This window comes from Narcine bancroftii, chromosome 13 (genome assembly GCF_036971445.1).
Source record: "Narcine bancroftii isolate sNarBan1 chromosome 13, sNarBan1.hap1, whole genome shotgun sequence".
In the NCBI taxonomy this organism is placed as follows: domain Eukaryota; kingdom Metazoa; phylum Chordata; class Chondrichthyes; order Torpediniformes; family Narcinidae; genus Narcine; species Narcine bancroftii.
Window position 1 is genome coordinate 37,323,545 of NC_091481.1, and position 20,442 is coordinate 37,343,986.

The 20,442-nt window shown below is 40.9% G+C and overlaps 1 protein-coding gene across 4 annotated transcripts in view; it reads right to left on the reverse strand.

The window, feature by feature from the left end:
* Positions 1-19,675, reverse strand: part of usp44 (ubiquitin specific peptidase 44) — a 77,060-nt gene extending 57,385 nt beyond the window's left edge. The window contains exons 1-4 of one of the 4 annotated variants that reach the window (XM_069909455.1): positions 19,532-19,675; positions 14,106-14,212; positions 13,777-13,920; positions 2,580-4,017 (exon numbers count right to left, since the gene is read on the reverse strand). In XM_069909455.1, the coding sequence (XP_069765556.1) occupies positions 2,580-3,962 (1,383 nt within the window). In that variant the 5' untranslated portion in view covers positions 3,963-4,017; positions 13,777-13,920; positions 14,106-14,212; positions 19,532-19,675. The remainder of the gene's footprint in view (positions 1-2,579; positions 4,018-13,776; positions 13,921-14,105; positions 14,213-19,531) is intronic. The other 3 variants (XM_069909457.1, XM_069909454.1, XM_069909456.1) reach the window with 3 other exon arrangements.
* Positions 19,676-20,442: the final 767 nt, after the last annotated feature.

Genomic DNA, 20,442 nt, shown 5'->3' on the forward strand with positions numbered 1-20,442 from the left:
AAACACAGAAATGACTTGTTCCTCCTATTGGGTTGTTTTTTAAAAAAATGATAGACACACATCTCTGAAAAACCTTTTATATCATTAGCTCTTCTCCCTTATAGCTATTTTTGTTGCTTTGTTAATTTTTTTTTTAAAGTTACTCAACCCTCTGGCTTCCCACTAAATTTTGCATGATTGTATGCCCTCTCTTTTGCTTTTATGCTGCCTTTAAGTTTCCTTGTCAGCCACAGTTGTTTTATACTCCCTTTACAATACTTCTTTGAGGGTTGAAATGATTCTTGGCCAGTTTCTCTCTCGTGCCTTCGTTGTTATCTTTACTCAACTGTAATACCAATACATCCAATTTTAGTTTCTCCTTCTCAAACTGAAGTAGGATTTCTCTCATCGAACCAAAGGACATTACTACACAGAAACAGGCCCCTTCAGCTTTTCTCGTCTGTGCCAAAACATTTTTTCTGCTTAGTCCCAATGACCTGCATTCAGTTCATAGCCCTCCATACCCCTCCCATCCATGTACCTATCCAAATTCTTCTTAAATGTTAAAATTGAGACTGCATTCACTTCAGCTGGCAGCTTGTTCCACACCTCCACCAGTCTTTCCTCCTAAACCTTTCCCCTTTCACCCTTAACTTATGCCCTGTTTTTAAAAAAAAATTTAGATAGACAGCACAGTAACAAGCCATTTCCACCCATGAGCCTGTGCCACCCAATTAACCTCACCCCCGGTACATTATGAACGGTGGAGGAAACCGGAGCCCCCGGGGAAAACCCACACATACATGAGGAGAAGATACAAACTCCTTATAGATAGTGCGGGATTCAAACCCCAGTCCCAATGAACCTGCTAATTTCTAATTGCATTTTCAGCTCATCAACCTTGTTTCATGAGTGCATTTGATAACAATACCTTTGGACTCGTGTTCACCACTCTTCTCGTATTGCCAAAGTTTAAATTGTTACCCTTTTCTAAACTTCCTACCTTATTTTTTTATTCTGGAGACCAATAACCTCTCCTGCACTCTCCTTTCTTTTGATTTAACCACACTTTTCCAATCAATAGTCAAAGTTTGATGCAGGTAGTGCTCCCACCATAGCCCTCAGCACCTTTTATTGAACCTGATATGTCAGTAACAATAGATCAAGATAAGGCTACAGATTGTGGTGATGCATACTGCTACTCCTTATTACTACAACTCACACCACATCAAGGTCTAGAATCAAGCTCCAACTTGTTCTAAGTTTATCCAATTAAGTATAAGTATAGTGCTACACATTATGACAGAGGGAACCTTAAATGCAATGTCTCCCCAAAGACTCTGTAGTTGATTCACCTGCCAGTGCTATTATGGGCATATGTCTCAGGTAGATTGGAAAAGTACAATTATCCTTCCCATTGGTTTATTCTCTAACTTCCACAGATGTAGTCTGGCTGCTTTGTCTTTTCAGTTAGCAGTGCTGTGACCTAGCCAGTATGGGCGATGGACATCAAAGTGCCTTTACCTATACTCTTAACACTTTCAGTTCTGCTTCCAAAGGTTAACTGAAATGGAGGATTCATCAGCTGAGAAAGGATGTTAGAATATCAAGTGGTTTCCTTGCCCACAATTTGATCAAGATTGTCATGGGACTTTAATGATTCTGGAGTAAATGCTGAAGACACCTTGAACTGTTCCCTCCATCTTCAAGTTAGTCTGTCCTGTTGGTGAGACAAGGCAAACTCAGGGACTGTGATGAAGGTGTCTGATATATTATCAATAAAGGCACAATTCTGTGCATACAACTGTCTCGAACTGTTAATTAACTAGTCTCGATTCCCAAATGCATTGAGGTTTTCAGTGTTGGGACCATATTCTGCAAGCTTACAGATTTGTTTGAAGTATTCAGACTCAAGTGCTTCAGTCATAACTTGGGATAATAAAAGCTCCTTGGGTTATTTGATCTTGCAACACTTCACAGCCTCAGACTTCATCTGAAAGTCACTCTCTGTTGAAGAGAGCAAAGCAAGTGGAGCGAGAGCACACAGAACCCAACCCTGACTGATCCTCCTTGTTTTTCAGTCAAAGCTAAGATAACTTTTCTGACCATTCTGATCTTGCCAAATTTAGTGCTAACAGGAGAATAAACTGTGGTTGTCTAGACTCCGATTAGCATAGTAATTTTTAAATACTTGGGAGTTTAATATATTTAGAATTACTATTTCATCTTCATAATTACAAGATAATGCACAATATGTCAGGTTCTTTAGAAGGTTATTATTACTTTGATCAGCTTTTTTGTCTATAAGTAGGACAGCAAAAACACAGGAAACCAAAATATTTTCTTTGCTGCAAAACAAAAATGAAAAAAATGTTGACTCAAATTTTGCAATACACAAATGCACTAGAGAAACTCAGCAAGTCACACAACATCCGTAGGAAGTTGCTGTGTGACCTGCTGAGTTTCCCCAGCACATGTGAATTGCACGCAAATCACGTTTAACAAGACTAAGATTTTGATCAATATGACAATGTACCACCATGTGATCAATAACTAATTGGAACATGATGCAGTAAAAGTTTGACAACCTGGATCAGTACCTGACTAAGTAGCTGCCCATGGAAAATGGTGTTTATTACTTTCAGAACCCTTTTGATTAGCTTTCGCTGTGATATGGGAATAGATGGTGTATACATTGTTCTTGTAGCTTCTAACTCCTGCTGAACTCTATCCAATAGCTCGCAGAGAAACTCCTGTGCATCCTGCTGGGCATATCCTCGGAACGTTGGAATAAGTCGCCAGACGCAATGCAGCATAGAAAAGGGAGATATTAGCGCCCACTTGCCAGACCACATGACCAGAAAAAGGGTATGGAGCTCATGGCAGAGGGAAATATGCTTTGAGTTTGGCTCCTTTAGTTGAATGAGCTCCCTATTTTGGCTCCGAGATGCTCCCCCACTTAAGCCTTCAGACAAACTGGGTCGCCTCAAACCCTTTTCCTCCCCCAGAGATATACTCGAATTTATGTCTCCAACAAAATGCCGCTTGCTGGAAGACCTGGTTTCCTCATTTGCTGTACCAGCCAGCAGATCCTGGGAATAACTTAAATCGAGATCCAAAAAACACTCACAAAATACTTGCAAATGGCTTAGCACCTGCAGAATAGAGTTCATGTAGCAGGTGTTACCCAAGTTCCTCAGTCCTGCCACACCAGGTGTGACAGTTGGCCTCCGTTTAATAGGAGAATCACCAATTTTTTTCAATCTAACCATGCCAGTGGTTACTGCTGGGCATCTTGCAGGTGAATGTTCAGTTGATCGGTCATCGATAGGAGGGGGTTCTTTTATACGTGAACTCTTACGTGGTGACAAGAACTCTTCATACAGCCGTCGTTTTAACTCTTGCTGTCTTTTCTGAGCATCATCTCTTTTAGTTTCAGCCTCTTCCATTAATTGCTCTTTTTCAAGCCTCACTTTGGCTGAGGACGTCAGTGCAAACCAAGATTGGAAAACTTTAGACATCAGCGATCTACGTCGGTGCCAAAGTGCTGTGAACATCCTATCTTCATTTCGTAGCTGTGCTTGTGTACATCCCCGAGAAAGGTAAGAGTCATCACTCCCTGCCATCGACCGTAAAATCCTTCCACTTCGAGTCGTACAGTCATAGTTTTGGCTCTTAATTGCACTTAATGTGCTCCTCAATAGTTTTAGATCACCTGTGGCATTGTCATTTAACACATAGTCATCACATATATAACAAAATACATAGAGTTCATTTACTTCCAAGGCCACAGGGTGTTTACTTTCTTGAAAGTGTTTGAGTGCATGTTCTTCATTGTATCTTCCACAGGCAACATGTGAACAACTGAGACATGCCCACATTGACTCTGTCGTATTGCAGTCCATACAATGCCATTTTTGAGGATTTAAAATGGAATGATCCTGGGCAAGCCGAAGCCGCCCTACATGTTTGCACTTATCCATCGATTAAAGGCAACACCATTCTGGAAGTTGCACAGCAAACATCCAACAGGATAAACTGCAAGAAAAACACAAGAAACTGAGCATGAATAACAATCATAAATATTCATGGAATTAAATTAACCTTCAAATAAGCAGGATGAATGACATACGTATTTCAATGTGGTAAGGGGCATTAAGATCTATAATTTCTCCACTTCGCACTGCCTGCTAACCACACAAGAGGAGAGACCAGATACATTTCAGATCAAAATTAAAATTTAGAAAACCAAGAACTTCACTGCTTAAAGCCCAGACATATTATCTATCGATTTCCTCATCAACTGAACAGCCCACCTCAAATCATCTCTGACAAAAGTTGTATTTTATTTGGGATATCTGGACTGATCCAAAAAATTGGATCCATTTATTGTTGAGCTGAATTTTGCTTACTAATGAGCATTTTAACATTGTTTACAGAAATGCTTTACATCAATTCTATGCTGGAAAACTCAACTTGTTACACTATTGCAAAGTCACATTTTTGCACGATGATAACTGAATATTTATTATCATGTGTGTATTTATTGCCTTTTCAATTCAATGAAATACATACTATTGTAGTTTGTTTTTAGTTGTTCCTTTTGCAATGTACACATTCAGGTGCAGTAAGAAAGATTTTTGGTACCAATGTAAACGACAATAAACTCATCATCATTCATTATAACCATGAAAAATTAAACAATCACTGAAACTTGACATGATAAAATGGGAATAAACAAAAGGTTATTTTTTAACCTATTTTTCTCCTCAAAAACATCACAACAGTGTCTCAGATTTCCACAGAACAGAACCAGACCCTTTGGCTCGTCATATCCATGCTGAACAGGCAAAATAAAAGATGATTGTGCAGCTGCTATAATGATCGTGCTGCCATTTGTGTGAAGCTGGGAGAGGAGGGAGTGGAGACAAAGTGCTCCACTACAGGGTCCAGTTGTGATGTCAACAGCCCCATGCAGATTTTAAACATCCTTTAAGAGGGCCAATGACGTTTCCTTTAAGAGGGCCAATGACGTTTCCTTTAAGAGGGCCAATGACGTTTCCTTTAAGAGGGCCAATGACGTTTCCTTTAAGAGGGCCAATGACGTTTCCTTTAAGAGGGCCAATGACGTTTCCTTTAAGAGGGCCAATGACGTTTCCTTTAAGAGGGCCAATGACGTTTCCTTTAAGAGGGCCAATGACGTTTCCTTTAAGAGGGCCAATGACGTTTCCTTTAAGAGGGCCAATGACGTTTCCTTTAAGAGGGCCAATGACGTTTCCTTTAAGAGGGCCAATGACGTTTCCTTTAAGAGGGCCAATGACGTTTCCTTTAAGAGGGCCAATGACGTTTCCTTTAAGAGGGCCAATGACGTTTCCTTTAAGAGGGCCAATGACGTTTCCTTTAAGAGGGCCAATGACGTTTCCTTTAAGAGGGCCAATGACGTTTCCTTTAAGAGGGCCAATGACGTTTCCTTTAAGAGGGCCAATGACGTTTCCTTTAAGAGGGCCAATGACGTTTCCTTTAAGAGGGCCAATGACGTTTCCTTTAAGAGGGCCAATGACGTTTCCTTTAAGAGGGCCAATGACGTTTCCTTTAAGAGGGCCAATGACGTTTCCTTTAAGAGGGCCAATGACGTTTCCTTTAAGAGGGCCAATGACGTTTCCTTTAAGAGGGCCAATGACGTTTCCTTTAAGAGGGCCAATGACGTTTCCTTTAAGAGGGCCAATGACGTTTCCTTTAAGAGGGCCAATGACGTTTCCTTTAAGAGGGCCAATGATGTTTCCTTTAAGAGGGCCAATGACGTTTCCTTTAAGAGGGTCAATGACGTTTCCTTTAACTGCAAAACCACAGAGATCTGTGCCCAAGATGGCTCCGCCTATGCTCGGCAGAGGATCAGCAAACCAGCATAGAGCAGGAGTACACCCCCTCTCCCCCGAGAAGCCTGGGACATAACCCGACAAGGGCGACCATGGTAGTAGACCAGCATACACTAGGTTGCAGGATGCTTGAGACTGGGTCAGGGGAACCAGGTATCAGAATTTGTGAGGCTACCAATGGCAAGAGCTCCCGAAGGGCTGGAGGCGCTGACAACTGCCTGATTGTCTTTGACTTCCCTGTCAGCCACGGTTGCCTCTTCCTCCATTTAGAATGCTTCTTCTTCAGGACAAAATAATCCTACATCTTCCCAATTATCCTCAGAAACTATTACCATGGCTGCTTTCCTGACATCTCTGCAATCAACCTTGGCAGCAATTCTCTCAAGCCTCTGTAGTTACGTAATACTCAACTGGAATACCAACACATCCAAATGGGGATCAAAGGGGAACCGATGGGCAACAGTTTGGGAACAGCAGGAGGACAGTGGGGAACAGTGAAGAAGATTGGGGAACAGTGGGGATCAGATGTGGAAGAGTATTGAAGAGGAAGTATTCTTCCTCTCAAACTTCAGTGGAAATTCTCTTACATTGTGATCACTGATTCCTAATATTTCCTTTACTTTAAATCAGATTGTTAGGAAAAACTAAACTTCTCAAACCCGAAACGTTGGATATGTCCCTTTATATTTGCTACGTAAAGAACCAGCCTGAACCACTGAGTTTCTCCAGCATTGTTTTCACTTCTTTGAAAAAGCTGAAAACCAATTCTGTTAACTCCTACTTCTCTACTAGTCAATGACCTGATCGCCAAGCAGCAAACCATTCCCCAGACTGGGATTGATTGAAACCCTTTTGCAGTTTCTCAATCCTCCATTGGTGCTTCTTTCTCGATATTCCATTTTCTGTTAACTCTAGTACAATGTCTTGGCCAAACACATTTATTTCCACAAGGAAGGAATCACTCCATATCGTCTGATAAATTAAACATCCCATAAAGCCACAGTGCCTTCAAGATTGGCAAAAAGAGAGGAGTCACGTGATGGAGTAGTGGCCGGTAGGGGAACTCCAGCCCTCTCCAGAAAAGTAAAAAAAAGGTAGGGAAAAAACAAAGTCACTAACACAGAAACCATAACAAATTGAAAGTGAAAGTGTGGAGAAACTGGCAGCAAAGAAAGAAAAACCAAAAACAACAGGAAGAAAAGAAGAAGGAAGGACGTCGGAGGAGGAAGGTGAAGGCCTTACAGGTACGAGGAGGCCCACCGTGGAGAGAGAAGCTCGCTCCCTGAGGTCAGTGGAAACCCCGAACTCAGGACTAAAAAGATGGCTCACGGAGCCAAACAAAAGTGCGCAAACGCGCGAGACAAAAACAACACCGACGGGAGGGGGGACCAGCTGAGGAGTAAATCTCCACAGCTGAAACAGACAAGTACAACACAACAGCAAGACTCTCAACAGGAAAACATAGAAAATAACGACAACAAGAAGGAAAAGAATAAAAATAGGAAATCAAAGAAACAACAGATGACCAACCCAGAGGAAGAAGACCAACACCAAGACACTTTTAATAAAAATAAGAAGAACAAGAATACCCAACAAAATAAAACAAACAACCCAACAAGAAAACCAGAAGAGACAGAGGTAAAGGACACAGATCCTGGAGTGGACTCAGAAGAAGAGGAGGAAGAACACAGAGAAATGGAAGATGAAGGGAAGGGCAAGTACATGGATATATTTTTTTAAAGAATATATGGAAACAGTAAAAGAATGGCAGACACAAGAATTCAGTGAAATAAAAGGAAGAAAAAGTACAGAAGAAAAAAGTGAATAGATTAGAGATGATCATGACAGATATAGGAAAAAGAGTAGACAAGGTGGAAGAACGAGAAACAGCCATAGAAATGGAAGTAGATGACTTAAAAAAGAAATTAGAAGAATCTGATAAAAAAAAGTTAAAGAGACACAAGAGCTGTTAGCTCAGAAGATAGATATAATGGAAAATTATAATAGAAGAAACAATATAAAGATAGTGGGCCTTAAGGAAGATGAAGAAGGCAAAAATATGAAAGAATTTATAAAAGAATGGATCCCCAGGGTCCTAGGAAGACCAGAATTACAGGAAGAAATGGAAATAGAAAGGGCACACAGAACATTAGCCCCGAAACCACAACCACAACAAAAACCAAGATCCATTCTAATAAAATTCCTAAGTTATACAACAAGAGAAAATATATTGGAGAAGGCAATGAAAAAAATAAAAGAAGACAAAAAATCATTGGAATACAAGGGTCAAAAAATTTTTTTCTATCCAGATACAAGTTTTGAACTCCTGAAGAAGAGGGAGTTTAATACAGCAAAAACGACCCTATGGAAAAAAAGGTTATAAATTTATGTTAAAATACCCAGCGGTACTTAAAATAGTTATCCCGGGGCAGCAAGGCAAACTATTCTCGGATCCGGAAAAAGCACGAAAATTTGCAGAACAACTACAAAACAGACAGAGATGAAGAGATGTAACAAGAACAAAATGACAACAAACTATATATGAAGAAGAAGAATAAAGTATAAGTAAGAACTAAGAAGAGAAAGAAAGGGAAGTAAGGAGGGAATTAAGAGAGTGACCTTTGTTATATATGAAGATTAAAATCTTTTCTGGGGGACTGGGTGGGGAAGAATTACAGTCACTGCAAAATCAGTTGACGCTTGCGAGCGGATTCGCAAATCCAAATGGAGAGGGGTCATGTGGTTGCCTGACAAGGGACAAAGGGCAACTCAGAAAGGGGAGGGACTATTAGGGTTAAAGGAATTTTAGATATGAGAATAGTGGAAATATTTTATGTTTTAGAAATGTTGTCTCATAATGTGTTCAAAAAAAGAAAGCAGAAATGGATAAGGGAAGGTGGTGATGAGGAAATGGAAAGGAAAGATAAACAAAGTATGATATGACTATGTTGAACTATATGACTTTAAATATTAATGAATCATGGGTCCTCTACCGGCACCACCTACGGCTCCTAGAACGCTTCCACCAGCGTTGTCTCCGCTCCATCCTCAACATCCATTGGAGCGCTTACATCCCTAACGTCGAAGTACTCGAGATGGCAGAGGTCGACAGCATCGAGTCCACGCTGCTGAAGATCCAGCTGCGCTGGATGGGTCACGTCTCCAGAATGGAGGACCATCGCCTTCCCAAGATCGTGTTATATGGCGAGCTCTCCACTGGCCACCGTGACAGAGGTGCACCAAAGAAAAGGTACAAGGACTGCCTAAAGAAATCTCTTGGTGCCTGCCACATTGACCACCGCCAGTGGGCTGATAACGCCTCAAACCGTGCATCTTGGCGCCTCACAGTTTGGCGGGCAGCAACCTCCTTTGAAGAAGACCGCAGAGCCTACCTCACTGACAAAGGGCAAAGGAGGAAAAACCCAACACCCAACCCCAACCAACCAATTTTCCCCTGCAACCGCTGCAATCGTGTCTGCTTGTCCCGCATCGGACTTGTCAGCCACAAACGAGCCTGCAGCTGACGTGGACTTTTTACCCCCTCCATAAATCTTCGTCCGCGAAGCCAAGCCAAAGAACCAAATCAAAAGGAAGAAACTGTTAAATTTACTGAAAAAATAAAAAAATTGATATAGCATTCGTACAAGAAACACATCTAACTGAAATGGAACACAAGAAATTAAAGAGAGATTGGATAGGACATGTAACAGCAGCATCATATAATTCAAAAGCCAGAGGAGTAGCTACATTAATCAATAAAAATGTACCAATCAAAATAGAAGAGGAAATAATAGATCCAGCAGGGAGATATGTAATGATAAAATGTCAGATATATTCAGAATTTTGGAATTTACTCAATGTATACTCACCTAATGAAGAAGATCAAAAATTTATGCAAGATATATTTTTGAAGATAGCAGATACGCAAGGGAACATACTAATAGGAGGGGATTTTAACCTTAATTTGGACTCAAACATGGATAAAACTGGAAAAAAAACTAACAGAAAGAACAAAGTAACCAAATTTATAATTAAATCGATGCAAGAAATGCAACTTTTGGATATATGGAGGAAACAACACCCAAAGGAAAAGGAATATTCATATTATTCGGGTAGACACAAAACATACTCAAGGATAGACCTATTCCTGTTATCAGCCCACATTCAAGGAGAGTTAGGAAAACGGAATATAAAGCTAGGCTATTATCGGATCACTCACCCCTGTTATTGGCAATAGAGCTAGAGGACATCCCACCAAGAATGTATAGATGGAGATTAAACTCCATGCTACTTAAAAGACAGGATTTTAGAGAATTAATTGAACGACAAATTAAAGTGTATATTGAAATAAATACGGAATCAGTGAAAGTTAAGTTTATACTATGGGACGCAATGAAAGCGTTCCTCAGAGGGCAAATAATAAGTTATGTAACTAAGATGAAGAAGGACTACAATCGGGAAATAGAACAGTTGGAAAGGGAAATAACAAATACAGAAAAAGAATTAGCAATAAAGGAAGATACAACTAAAAGAAGAGAATTGGCAGATAAAAAAATAAAATATGAAACACTACAAACATATAAGGTGGAGAAGAACATAATGAAGACAAAACAGAAATATTATGAGCTAGGAGAAAAAATGCACAAAATTCTAGCGTGGCAGCTTAAGACAGGACAAACTAAAAGAATGGTATTGGCATTAAGGAAAAAGGACAAACAAATTACATATAATCCAATGGAGATCAATGAAAACTTCAGGGAATTCTACGAACAACTATATCAAACTGAAAACGAAGGGAAAGAAGACAAAATAGATGAATTTCTAACTAAAATTGAACTACCGAAATTACAAACAGAGGAGCAAAATAAATTAATAAAACCATTTGAAATAGAAGAATTACAGGAGATATTAAAAAAACTACCGAACAATAAAACACCAGGAGAGGATGAATTTCCAATAGAATTCTATAAAACATTTAAAGACTTATTAAATCCTCCCCTCCTGGAAGTAATGAACCATATTGATAAAACACAAAACATACCAGATTCATGCAAAACAGCAATAATTACAGTAATACCAAAGACAGGGAAAGATCCAATTGCACCAGCGTCATGTGGACCAATATCTCTACTTAACAAAGATTATAAGATAATAGCTAAACTATTAGCAAACAGATTGGCCGACTATATACCAAAAATAGTAAATACATACCAAACTGGATTTATTAAAAAACGACGAACAACGGACAATATCTGTAAATTTATTAACTTAATTCATGCAGAAGGAAATAAAACTCCAACAGTAGCGGTTGCTTTAGACGTAGAGAAGGCCTTTGACAGGGTAGAATGGAATTATTTATTCAAAATACTACAAAAATTCAGCCTACCAGACCAATATATTAATTGGATTAAAGCATTATATAAGGGACCATTGGCGAAAGTGACAGTAAATGGATATATATCAAAACAATTTAACTTAAGTAGATCAACAAGGCAGGGATGTCCACTATCTCCCTCACTGTTCGCGTTAGCTATAGAACCACTAGCAGAACTGATAAGGACAGAAAATAAAATAAGAGGGATAAAAATAAAAGAGAAGGAATATAAAATCAGTCTATTTGCAGATGACATTATAATATACTTAACAGAACCAGAAATATCAATAAAAGAATTATATAGAAAATTGAAGGAATATGGAGAAGTATCGTGGTACAAGATCAACGCAAATAACAGTGAAGCAATGCCAATGAATAATGCGGATTTCACAAAGTTTAAGAAAGAATCACCATTAAGATGGCAAACACAAGCAATGTGATACCTAGGTATAAAACTAAATAAAAATCTTGGCCATCTACATAAACTAAATTATCATCTATTAATGAAAAAATTACAAGACGACTTAGAGCACTGGAAAGACTTACCACTAACACTGATAGGAAGGATAAACTATTAAAATGAACATTTTCCCAAGGATACAATACCTATTTCAGTCATTACCAATTTACCTAACTGAGAAATTCTTCAAGGAGCTAAAGAAAATAATAAGGAAATTCTTATGGAAAGGGGGGAAACCGAGGATAGCACTAGATAAATTAACAGAATGGTACAAACAAGGAGGCTTACAACTACCAAACTTTAAGAATTATTATAGAGCCACACAATTAAGATACCTATCAGATTTTTATCAAACAAGGGAAAAACCAGATTGGACCAGATTAGAGCTAGATAAAATAGGGGAGAATATACCTGAACATATACTATATAAATGGGATGAAAATTTGGTGCACCGTAGGAATTCACCAGTATTGCATCATCTGCTCAACATTTGGAAGAAGATTCACGTAGAAAGGAATAAAACAAATTACCAACTACCAAAACTAATATTGACGCAAAATCAACTAATCCCTTTCATAATAGATAACCTTGCCTTCAGAGAATGGGAGAGAAAAGGGATCAAAAGAATAGAAAATTGTTTTTCGGGAAATAAATTATTATCCTTTGAAAAAATGAAGGATAAATATAATATCACTCACGATACAATGTTTGCATACCACCAACTGAAAACATACTTGAAGGACAAATTGGGAAACAGTCTGAGGTTACCAGAAGGAAGCAATTTTGAATATGTTATTACAGACACAATGATATTTAAAAAAATTGGAATAAACATGTACATCAAACAGCAAGAAAAGGAGAACGAGGAAACAAACGGTGAACCTAAACAAAAATGGGAACAAGATCTAAACATAAAGATAAAGAATGAAACATGGGAAAAGCTATGCTCCGGAACTATGAGGAGTACAATAAACACGAGGTTACGCATGATACACAGGTGAGACATCACACCTCAAAAGTTAAATAAATGGGACCCAACAGTATCAGACAGATGTTTTCGCTGTAAAAAGGAAACGGGAACAACAATACATGCAATTTGGACATGTGAGAAAGTGGAAACATTTTGGGAAGATCTAAACCAGATATTAAACAAAATCACAAAAAGCAATATACCAAAAAACCCAGAGATCTTCCTCCTAAGTAATATAAGAAATAAAGAATTTGGACTCGATTTGGATGGAGCACAAAAAAGATTTGTTATGATACCCCTAGCTGTAGCAAAAAAATGTATTATGTCAACCTGGAAATTAGAAGACAACTTGAGAATACAACAATGGTACATAGAAATGAATAAATGTATTCCATTAGAAAAAATAACATATAATTTAAAAAATAACATCACAATATTTGAACAAATATGGGAGCCATACATGAAATACAATAGAGAAATCCTACCATGTACTTCCACTACCTAAAATGACAGAAGGAGAAGACAACGAAAAGAAATGACTCAGTAAAATTTCTTGTTTATTTTTATTAAGTGACAACATTGTTTAACGGGTTAAATGTATCTTATAGATTGAACTTCAAATAAGTGGGAAAGGGGTGAGGGAGGAAGGGAAGGGAGGGGGCAAAAAGGGGGAGAAAATGACACTGTATATATTCAAGAGAAAAATGTCTGTATGTATCTTAGTCAATATGGTTTATAGTGTGAAAAATAATTTTTTTTTTTAATTGGCAAAAAGAGCCTGGCGAATTCGATCCTTTCAAGTGTTCTTCCTCACATTAATAGGAAATTAATATTGTATAAAACATAGCACTGCGTATATGAGCAAGGTGATCTTATTCATATGACTGTACTGCCCAAGTTCACACAAATTTTGGGACTGAAATTTTAAGAAGCTGACATGATCTCTGCTTTGAAAAGAAAATATTTTTACAATACTTTTGTACTCAGAATTATGCAATTAATACAGCCAGCACTGGCCAGAAACCCCTCCTCCCCCAGTTCATCCTCTTATCATATCCAATCAGCACCTTTTGTCTGTTCTTCTGCACTCTTCCCCTTCCCATTCCTCCCTACTCACCAGCCTTTTTAATATAGATGCCTGCGTACTTTTTGCTGATACTTTGTAGGAGGGCTCAGACCCAAATCTTTACCACCGATGGAAGCTGTGAGTTCCTCTAGCATTTCTGTACTTTTACTGCATTTTGCAGATGATCAAGCCTTTCTAAATTGGGACATGGACACATTTAACTTCAACATGCTGAAATTGTTATTTACAAAGATTATTTATCTGTTCTCTCAAACTTATTTAGTTAAAATATAAAAGGAAAGACAAAAAAAGTTGACCAGCTGAGGTAGTGTACATTTTTGTTTGGAATTTATAGTTTTGAATTTGTTTGGTATGCATACCGAGTAGACTTCAAGGTACAGAGGCTTTATTTCTTTGATTCACAGAGAGTCCAACAGGCCAATATCAGGTTTCCTGGGGACTCTTAGGAGCTCTCAGAGCCCACTTCCTGTAAACAAAGATACAAACAAGTTGCCTTACAGATTATTATCACCAAGATAACCTTTGTGCTACAAAGATAGTTAAAACAACACCAATTGTATAATTGTCAGTACAATCCCTTATATACAGAACCATAAATTTCAGACTGGCAGCTATAGTCTCCCCTGGCCTTGGGATGCAGCTGCTAGTTTCAGTTCCTTCATTTTTTAATTCTTGTTTAGGCTTTTTCGCTGATTTATCTCCTTAAGCACCAAATTCTTCATTATTGTGTCATGAAGTGGAAATATATTTTTGAATAAAATGTTCTGGCTGATATAGTTATTAATAATATGACTATATAGAACAATAAGGTCGCCGCTCCCAATCAATTCTTACCTTTCCTCTCTCCTATCCTCGTGTCCAATTAACACCTTTTGTCTGTTCTCCTCCCCTTTTTCTCGTTTCACCAGCCTTTTTAATACAGCCCTCTGCTGCTATTTGCTCACACCTTGAGGAAGGGGTCAGGCTCAAAACATTGGTAATATACCTTGAGCTCCTGTGCATGCTGCGAGACCAGCTGAATTCCTCTAGCATTTGTGTTTTGACTACAATCACAGTGTCTGCAGCCTTTTGTGTTTTGCATTATCTATAAAATGCAGTTTATCAATGGTTTGAGAATATGAAGGAGTACGACAACCAATATAACTTGTGTTGCAGTAATGTAAAATACAAAGGGCAACTAAATCTGAACCCAAACAAATCCAAACTGATAACTACTTCATGTAATTATCAAAGATTATGTTAATGTTCTTTATATTAGTAAATATGATAAAAATCCATTCCAGTTGCAAAGCTTCAAGATGAGCAGCAAAACTTGATGCTGGTCAAAATGTTATGCTTATGTACTGGTAGTCAGTATACAAATCACTAGTCCACCAGAACATCATCTCTCTGCCAGATATATGACTTTCCTGTGTATTCTGCACACCTGCCCTCAACATCTCCCTACTTCTCTAAATGCAACTACCCATATTGCCGTTCTTTAACAAATTCAAGACAGGGACTGCATTACAAGATGAATGTTTCTTGCATTCTATTCAGTCAGAATTTTGAGAATTCCTTCACAACAAAAGGACGTAAATTTCAGAAAAGTGGCAAGTTCCAAATTCATGAAAACGTCCCCAATCACCCTTGCCCAGGACCAGTTTTGAGTACAACAATGACCACTTCTGAATGATGGAAGATCACAATTCACCAATCTGCGCTCTGGATAACAGCACAATTTAAAGATCGTTAGAAGAATGAAAAAAGGTATGTATTATGACAAATGTAGAGTTCACAATACAGGTTGGATAAAAAAAACCTTGCTTGTGGACTAAAAGTTGTAGTTTGACTGGGTCAGAAACATATCCAATAATTTCCTTCTCTGGAGAAGGATCTGCATACTGCCAAATGGAAAATAGGAAATATTTTCAGCCTTCAAACTGAAATACATGTTTGGAAATAATGCTGTGGTGAGAAGCAAAAACTGACAGGATTTAATGTTTTAAAATCCACTGACAAAGTTACTACTTAAGTACAAGGTAAGCACAGGAATTATTGCAACACTGTGACCAGGTTTCAAATCTCGCACTGTTTGTAAGGATCTTACCCATGTCTGCATGGGTTTCCTCCCCCCCTTCAAAACGTACCAGGTTGTAGGTCAATTGGATGTAATCGGGTTACATGGGCTCGTGAGCCAGGAAGGGCCTGTTACTGTCTTGCATATCTAAATTTAAATTATACAGCTAGCAAGTCACTGAGAAATTGATTCATACAGTACAAATGGCACAAAGGTTGGAGGAGTCGTGGATGGAGCCGAGGTTGTCGAAGGTTATAAGAGGATATTAGATGGGATACAGAATTGGGCAAAAAAGTAGTAGATGGATTTCCATCCGAATAAATGTGAGGTGAGCATTTTGGAAGGACAAACCAGAAGGCTGAGTAGAGGGTTAATGGTCGGTTACTTAAGAATGTGGATGAACAGAGGGACTTTTGGGTTCAAATCTATACGTCCTTCAAGGTTGTCGCACAGTTTGTTAGGATAGTTAAGGCGGCCTATGGGATTCATTAATAGAGATTGAATTCAGGAGATGTCATGTTGCAACTCTACAAATCTCTGGTGAGACCACACAATACCAGAGTATTGTGTTCAGTTCTGGTCACGTCATTATAGGAAGGATGTGGATGTTATAGAATGGGTGCAGAGGAGATTTACCAGGATATTGCCTGGATTGGGAAACAAGTCTTATGAGGCAAGGTTAGCAGAGCTGGGATTTTTCTCTTTGGAGGCATAGAAAAGGTGGATATGCTAGCACCTGTTTCCCAGGGCAGGATCAGCCAACACCAGAGGATATATGTACAAAGTGAAGGGAGGGAGGTTTAGGAGAGACATCAGGGGCAATTTTAAAAAAAATTATATACACACACAGTAGTGTGTGGGTGCCGGGAACGCCTTGCTGGGGATGGTGGTGGAGGCTGAAACTTTTTTTTGGGGGAAGTGGAATTTAAGAGACTCTTAAACAGACACATGGATGAAAGGGTTCTGGGGTTTCATACTTTTTTTTAAAGGAAGGAATATATGGGTTGCACAACATTGAGTACTTTAAAGTACTTCAGTCTGTGCATTTCTTTACTTATTCTGGACCAAACATAGATTACGGGGTGGGGGGGGGGGGGGGGGGGGTAAGTGAGACTGGTGAGCACGTCCCTTCCCAGATCTCCAACAGGATTTTTGTTTTGATGATATAAAGTTTTGAGAATGTTCTTTTTATTGGTTGTCAAATATACAACTTCATTTTAATTATTACATTATTCTCTCAGTAATATTAGTCTTTGCCATTTTGCCAGGGACCACCTCCAACAAACCAATGAAACAAACTTGGGTTATGCCACTCTTGGAGTACCATGTTCTATTCTGATTGCCCCATTACACAAAGGATATGGAGGCTTTGGAAAGGGTATGAAATTCGATACATCACCGAAGACTCTCAAACTTCTACAGGTGTACCATGGAGAGCATTTTGGCTGGTTGCATCACTGCCTGGTATGGAGGCGCCAACTCTCAGGATGAGAATAAATTCCAGAGGGTTGTTAACTTGGCCTGCAACATCACAGGCTCCAGACTTCACTCCATCGAGGACATCTACATGAGGTGGTGTCTTTAAAAAGCAACCTCTATCCTCAAAGACCTCTGCCATACAGGCCATGCCCTCTTCACTCTGCTACCATCAGGGAAAAGGTACAGGAGCCTAAAGATGAGGACTCAGCAGCACAAGGATACACTCATCCCCACTGCCATCAGATTCCTAAATAATCAATGAAACAAAGACACTGCCTTGCTTTTCATGCAACTATTGATAACTATTAGTTATTATTATTTTATTTATAGTAATGTTGGAAGATGGTTATAATATGCATCTTTGCATTATGAAACTGCAGCAAAACACCAAATTTCATAACAATAAATCCTTATTTTGGGTATAGAAGAGATCTAACCAGGCTGTTGCCTGGATTAGGGTGCATGAGCATGGGGAGAGGTTGAACAAACTTGGCTATTTCTTCCCTCAAAGCTGGAGGGAAGACTTGACAGTAGTTTATAAAACTGAGAGGCAAGAGAAACAGTTAGAATCTTTTCAGGCTAAAAATGCCACATACTAGAGGATATGCATTTAACGTGTGGGAGGAGTTCAATTTATTTTTTGACATACAGTATGGTAACAGGCCCTTCTGGCCCACAAGCCTGTGCCACGTAAATGCCCTACAATTCCCTTACGTTTTGAAGGGTGGGAGGAAACCCACGCAAACACAGGGAGAACATACAAACTCCTTACAGACAGAACTAGATTAGAACTAGAGTCACTGGCACTGTAATAACATTGTGCTAACCATAGATTTAAAGGCGATGTACAGGTCAAGTTTTGTTTTCATGACCATGATAATGAGTTTACGGTCAAATATATTTTCAATGTACATATGTACTGAATTTTTTAAAACTTGCAACAGGGTACTTTTAACAGGCTGCCAGGAGTGATGGTATCAGATGCATTAGCAACATTTAAGAGGCTTCTAGTCTTACACATGGAGCACAATAATTTAAGCATCATGTTCGGCACAGACACGTGGGCTGAAGGGTCTGTTGCTGCTCTACAGAGCAAAAAAGTACAAAGGTTCTTATCAGTCAGGGGCTAGATCGGGAGATGGCGAGGCTGTCTGAGCGGACAGGCGCAGGTCATCGCCGGCTGCTTCTGGCGCTGATTTCAAAGACTTGGACGGCGGGCAGATCAAGCCCAGCCTCTAACCCACCACCTGCTCGTCCCGCACAAACATTCCCCGCAACCTGGACATGGAAGGTGACGGTGGCCCAAACAAGGTCCCCGGCGCCGTTCCACCCCCTGCCCCGGCGGGAGCCCCGTGTCCCCGGCGCCGTTCGACCCCCTGCCCCGGCGGGAGCCCCGTGTCCCCGGCGCCGTTCGACCCCCTGCCCCGGCGGGAGCCCCGTGTCCCCAGTGAGGTGGGGGTTCACCCCGTGTCCCCAGTGAGGTGGGGGTTCACCCCGTGTCCCCAGTGAGGTGGGGGTTCACCCCGTGTCCCCAGTGAGGTGGGGGTTCACCCCGTGTCCCCAGTGAGGTGGGGGTTCACCCCGTGTCCCCAGTGAGGTGGGGGTTCACCCCGTGTCCCCAGTGAGGTGGGGGTTCACCCCGTGTCCCCAGTGAGGTGGGGGTTCACCCCGTGTCCCCAGTGAGGTGGGGGTTCACCCCGTGTCCCCAGTGAGGTGGGGGTTCACCCCGTGTCCCCAGTGAGGTGGGGGTTCACCCCGTGTCCCCAGTGAGGTGGGGGTTCACCCCGTGTCCCCAGTGAGGTGGGGGTTCACCCCGTGTCCCCAGTGAGGTGGGGGTTCACCCCGTGTCCCCAGTGAGGTGGGGGTTCACCCCGTGTCCCCAGTGAGGTGGGGGTTCACCCCGTGTCCCCAGTGAGGTGGGGGTTCACCCCGTGTCCCCAGTGAGGTGGGGGTTCACCCCGTGTCCCCAGTGAGGTGGGGGTTCACCCCGTGTCCCCAGTGAGGTGGGGGTTCACCCCGTGTCCCCAGTGAGATGGGGGTTCACCCCGTGTCCCCAGTGAGGTGGGGGTTCACCCCGTGTCCCCAGTGAGATGGGGGTCACCCCGTGTCCCCAGTGAGATGGGGGTTCACCCCGCCCCTCCAACCCCCGTTCCGTGTCTCCGGGATGGGAAGAGAACGAGGACATAGCCCGCCTGGCGTGTCCGGGCCCCGGGGAGGGAGGAACGGATGCTGGGGCCCATTCCTTACCGAGCGGGCTCGAGCTTCGGGTGACCGACAGATGGGCGACTCCGGGCCCCAGCTCCAATCTGCTCCATCTTCCTCTCCTCACGACCTGCCTTTCAGACGACCGCCATCTTGAACGGGTTCAGCGAGCGGGAGTCTGACGGCGCGTGCGTCAGCCTCTGGGCACTGACGTCATCCACCTGTGACGACGACACGGTCCAGGTTCCGGAGTAACCTGTCAATCACGCGATTTTCGGAAGCATTGCTGGAGGAAGCATCGAACATTGCAGCAGGAAACAGGCTCTTTCGGCCCTTCTAGTCTATGCCGAACCATTTTTTGCCGAGTTCCACTGACCTGCACACAGTCTATACGTCTCCCATTCACGTACTTGTCCGAATTCTTCTTAAATGTTAAAATTGACCCCCAGTCACCATTTCAGCCGGCAGCTCTGTTCTGCACTCCCACCATGTGTGAAGACCCCCACATGATCCTCATAAACTTTTCCCCTTTCACCCTTAACCCATGTCCTCTGGTTTGTCTCTCACCATTTTTATTTACTCTATCCCCCTCATAATTTTAAATAAATCTCCCCTCATTCTTCTACACTTCAGGGAATAAAGTCCTTACCTGCAACCTTTCCCTGTAACTCAGTTCCTGAAGTCAGGCAACATCCTAGTAATCTCCTCTGCACTCTTTCAATCGAATTGACATTGTAGTGATTACCATCCATAAAAAAAAGCAGCTCGGAGGCTAACTTGGCTCTTAACTGTGGCGTGATAGAACAAATTTATAGCAAAGTCCAGATGCATTTTAAACTCTTTATTAATGAAAAATGACTTATAATGTCCATAGTAACATAATACTGTCTAGTGTATGTAATAATAACTGTGGTAACATCCATAAAATGTGCTAATGGTAACGGTCAACAGAAAAT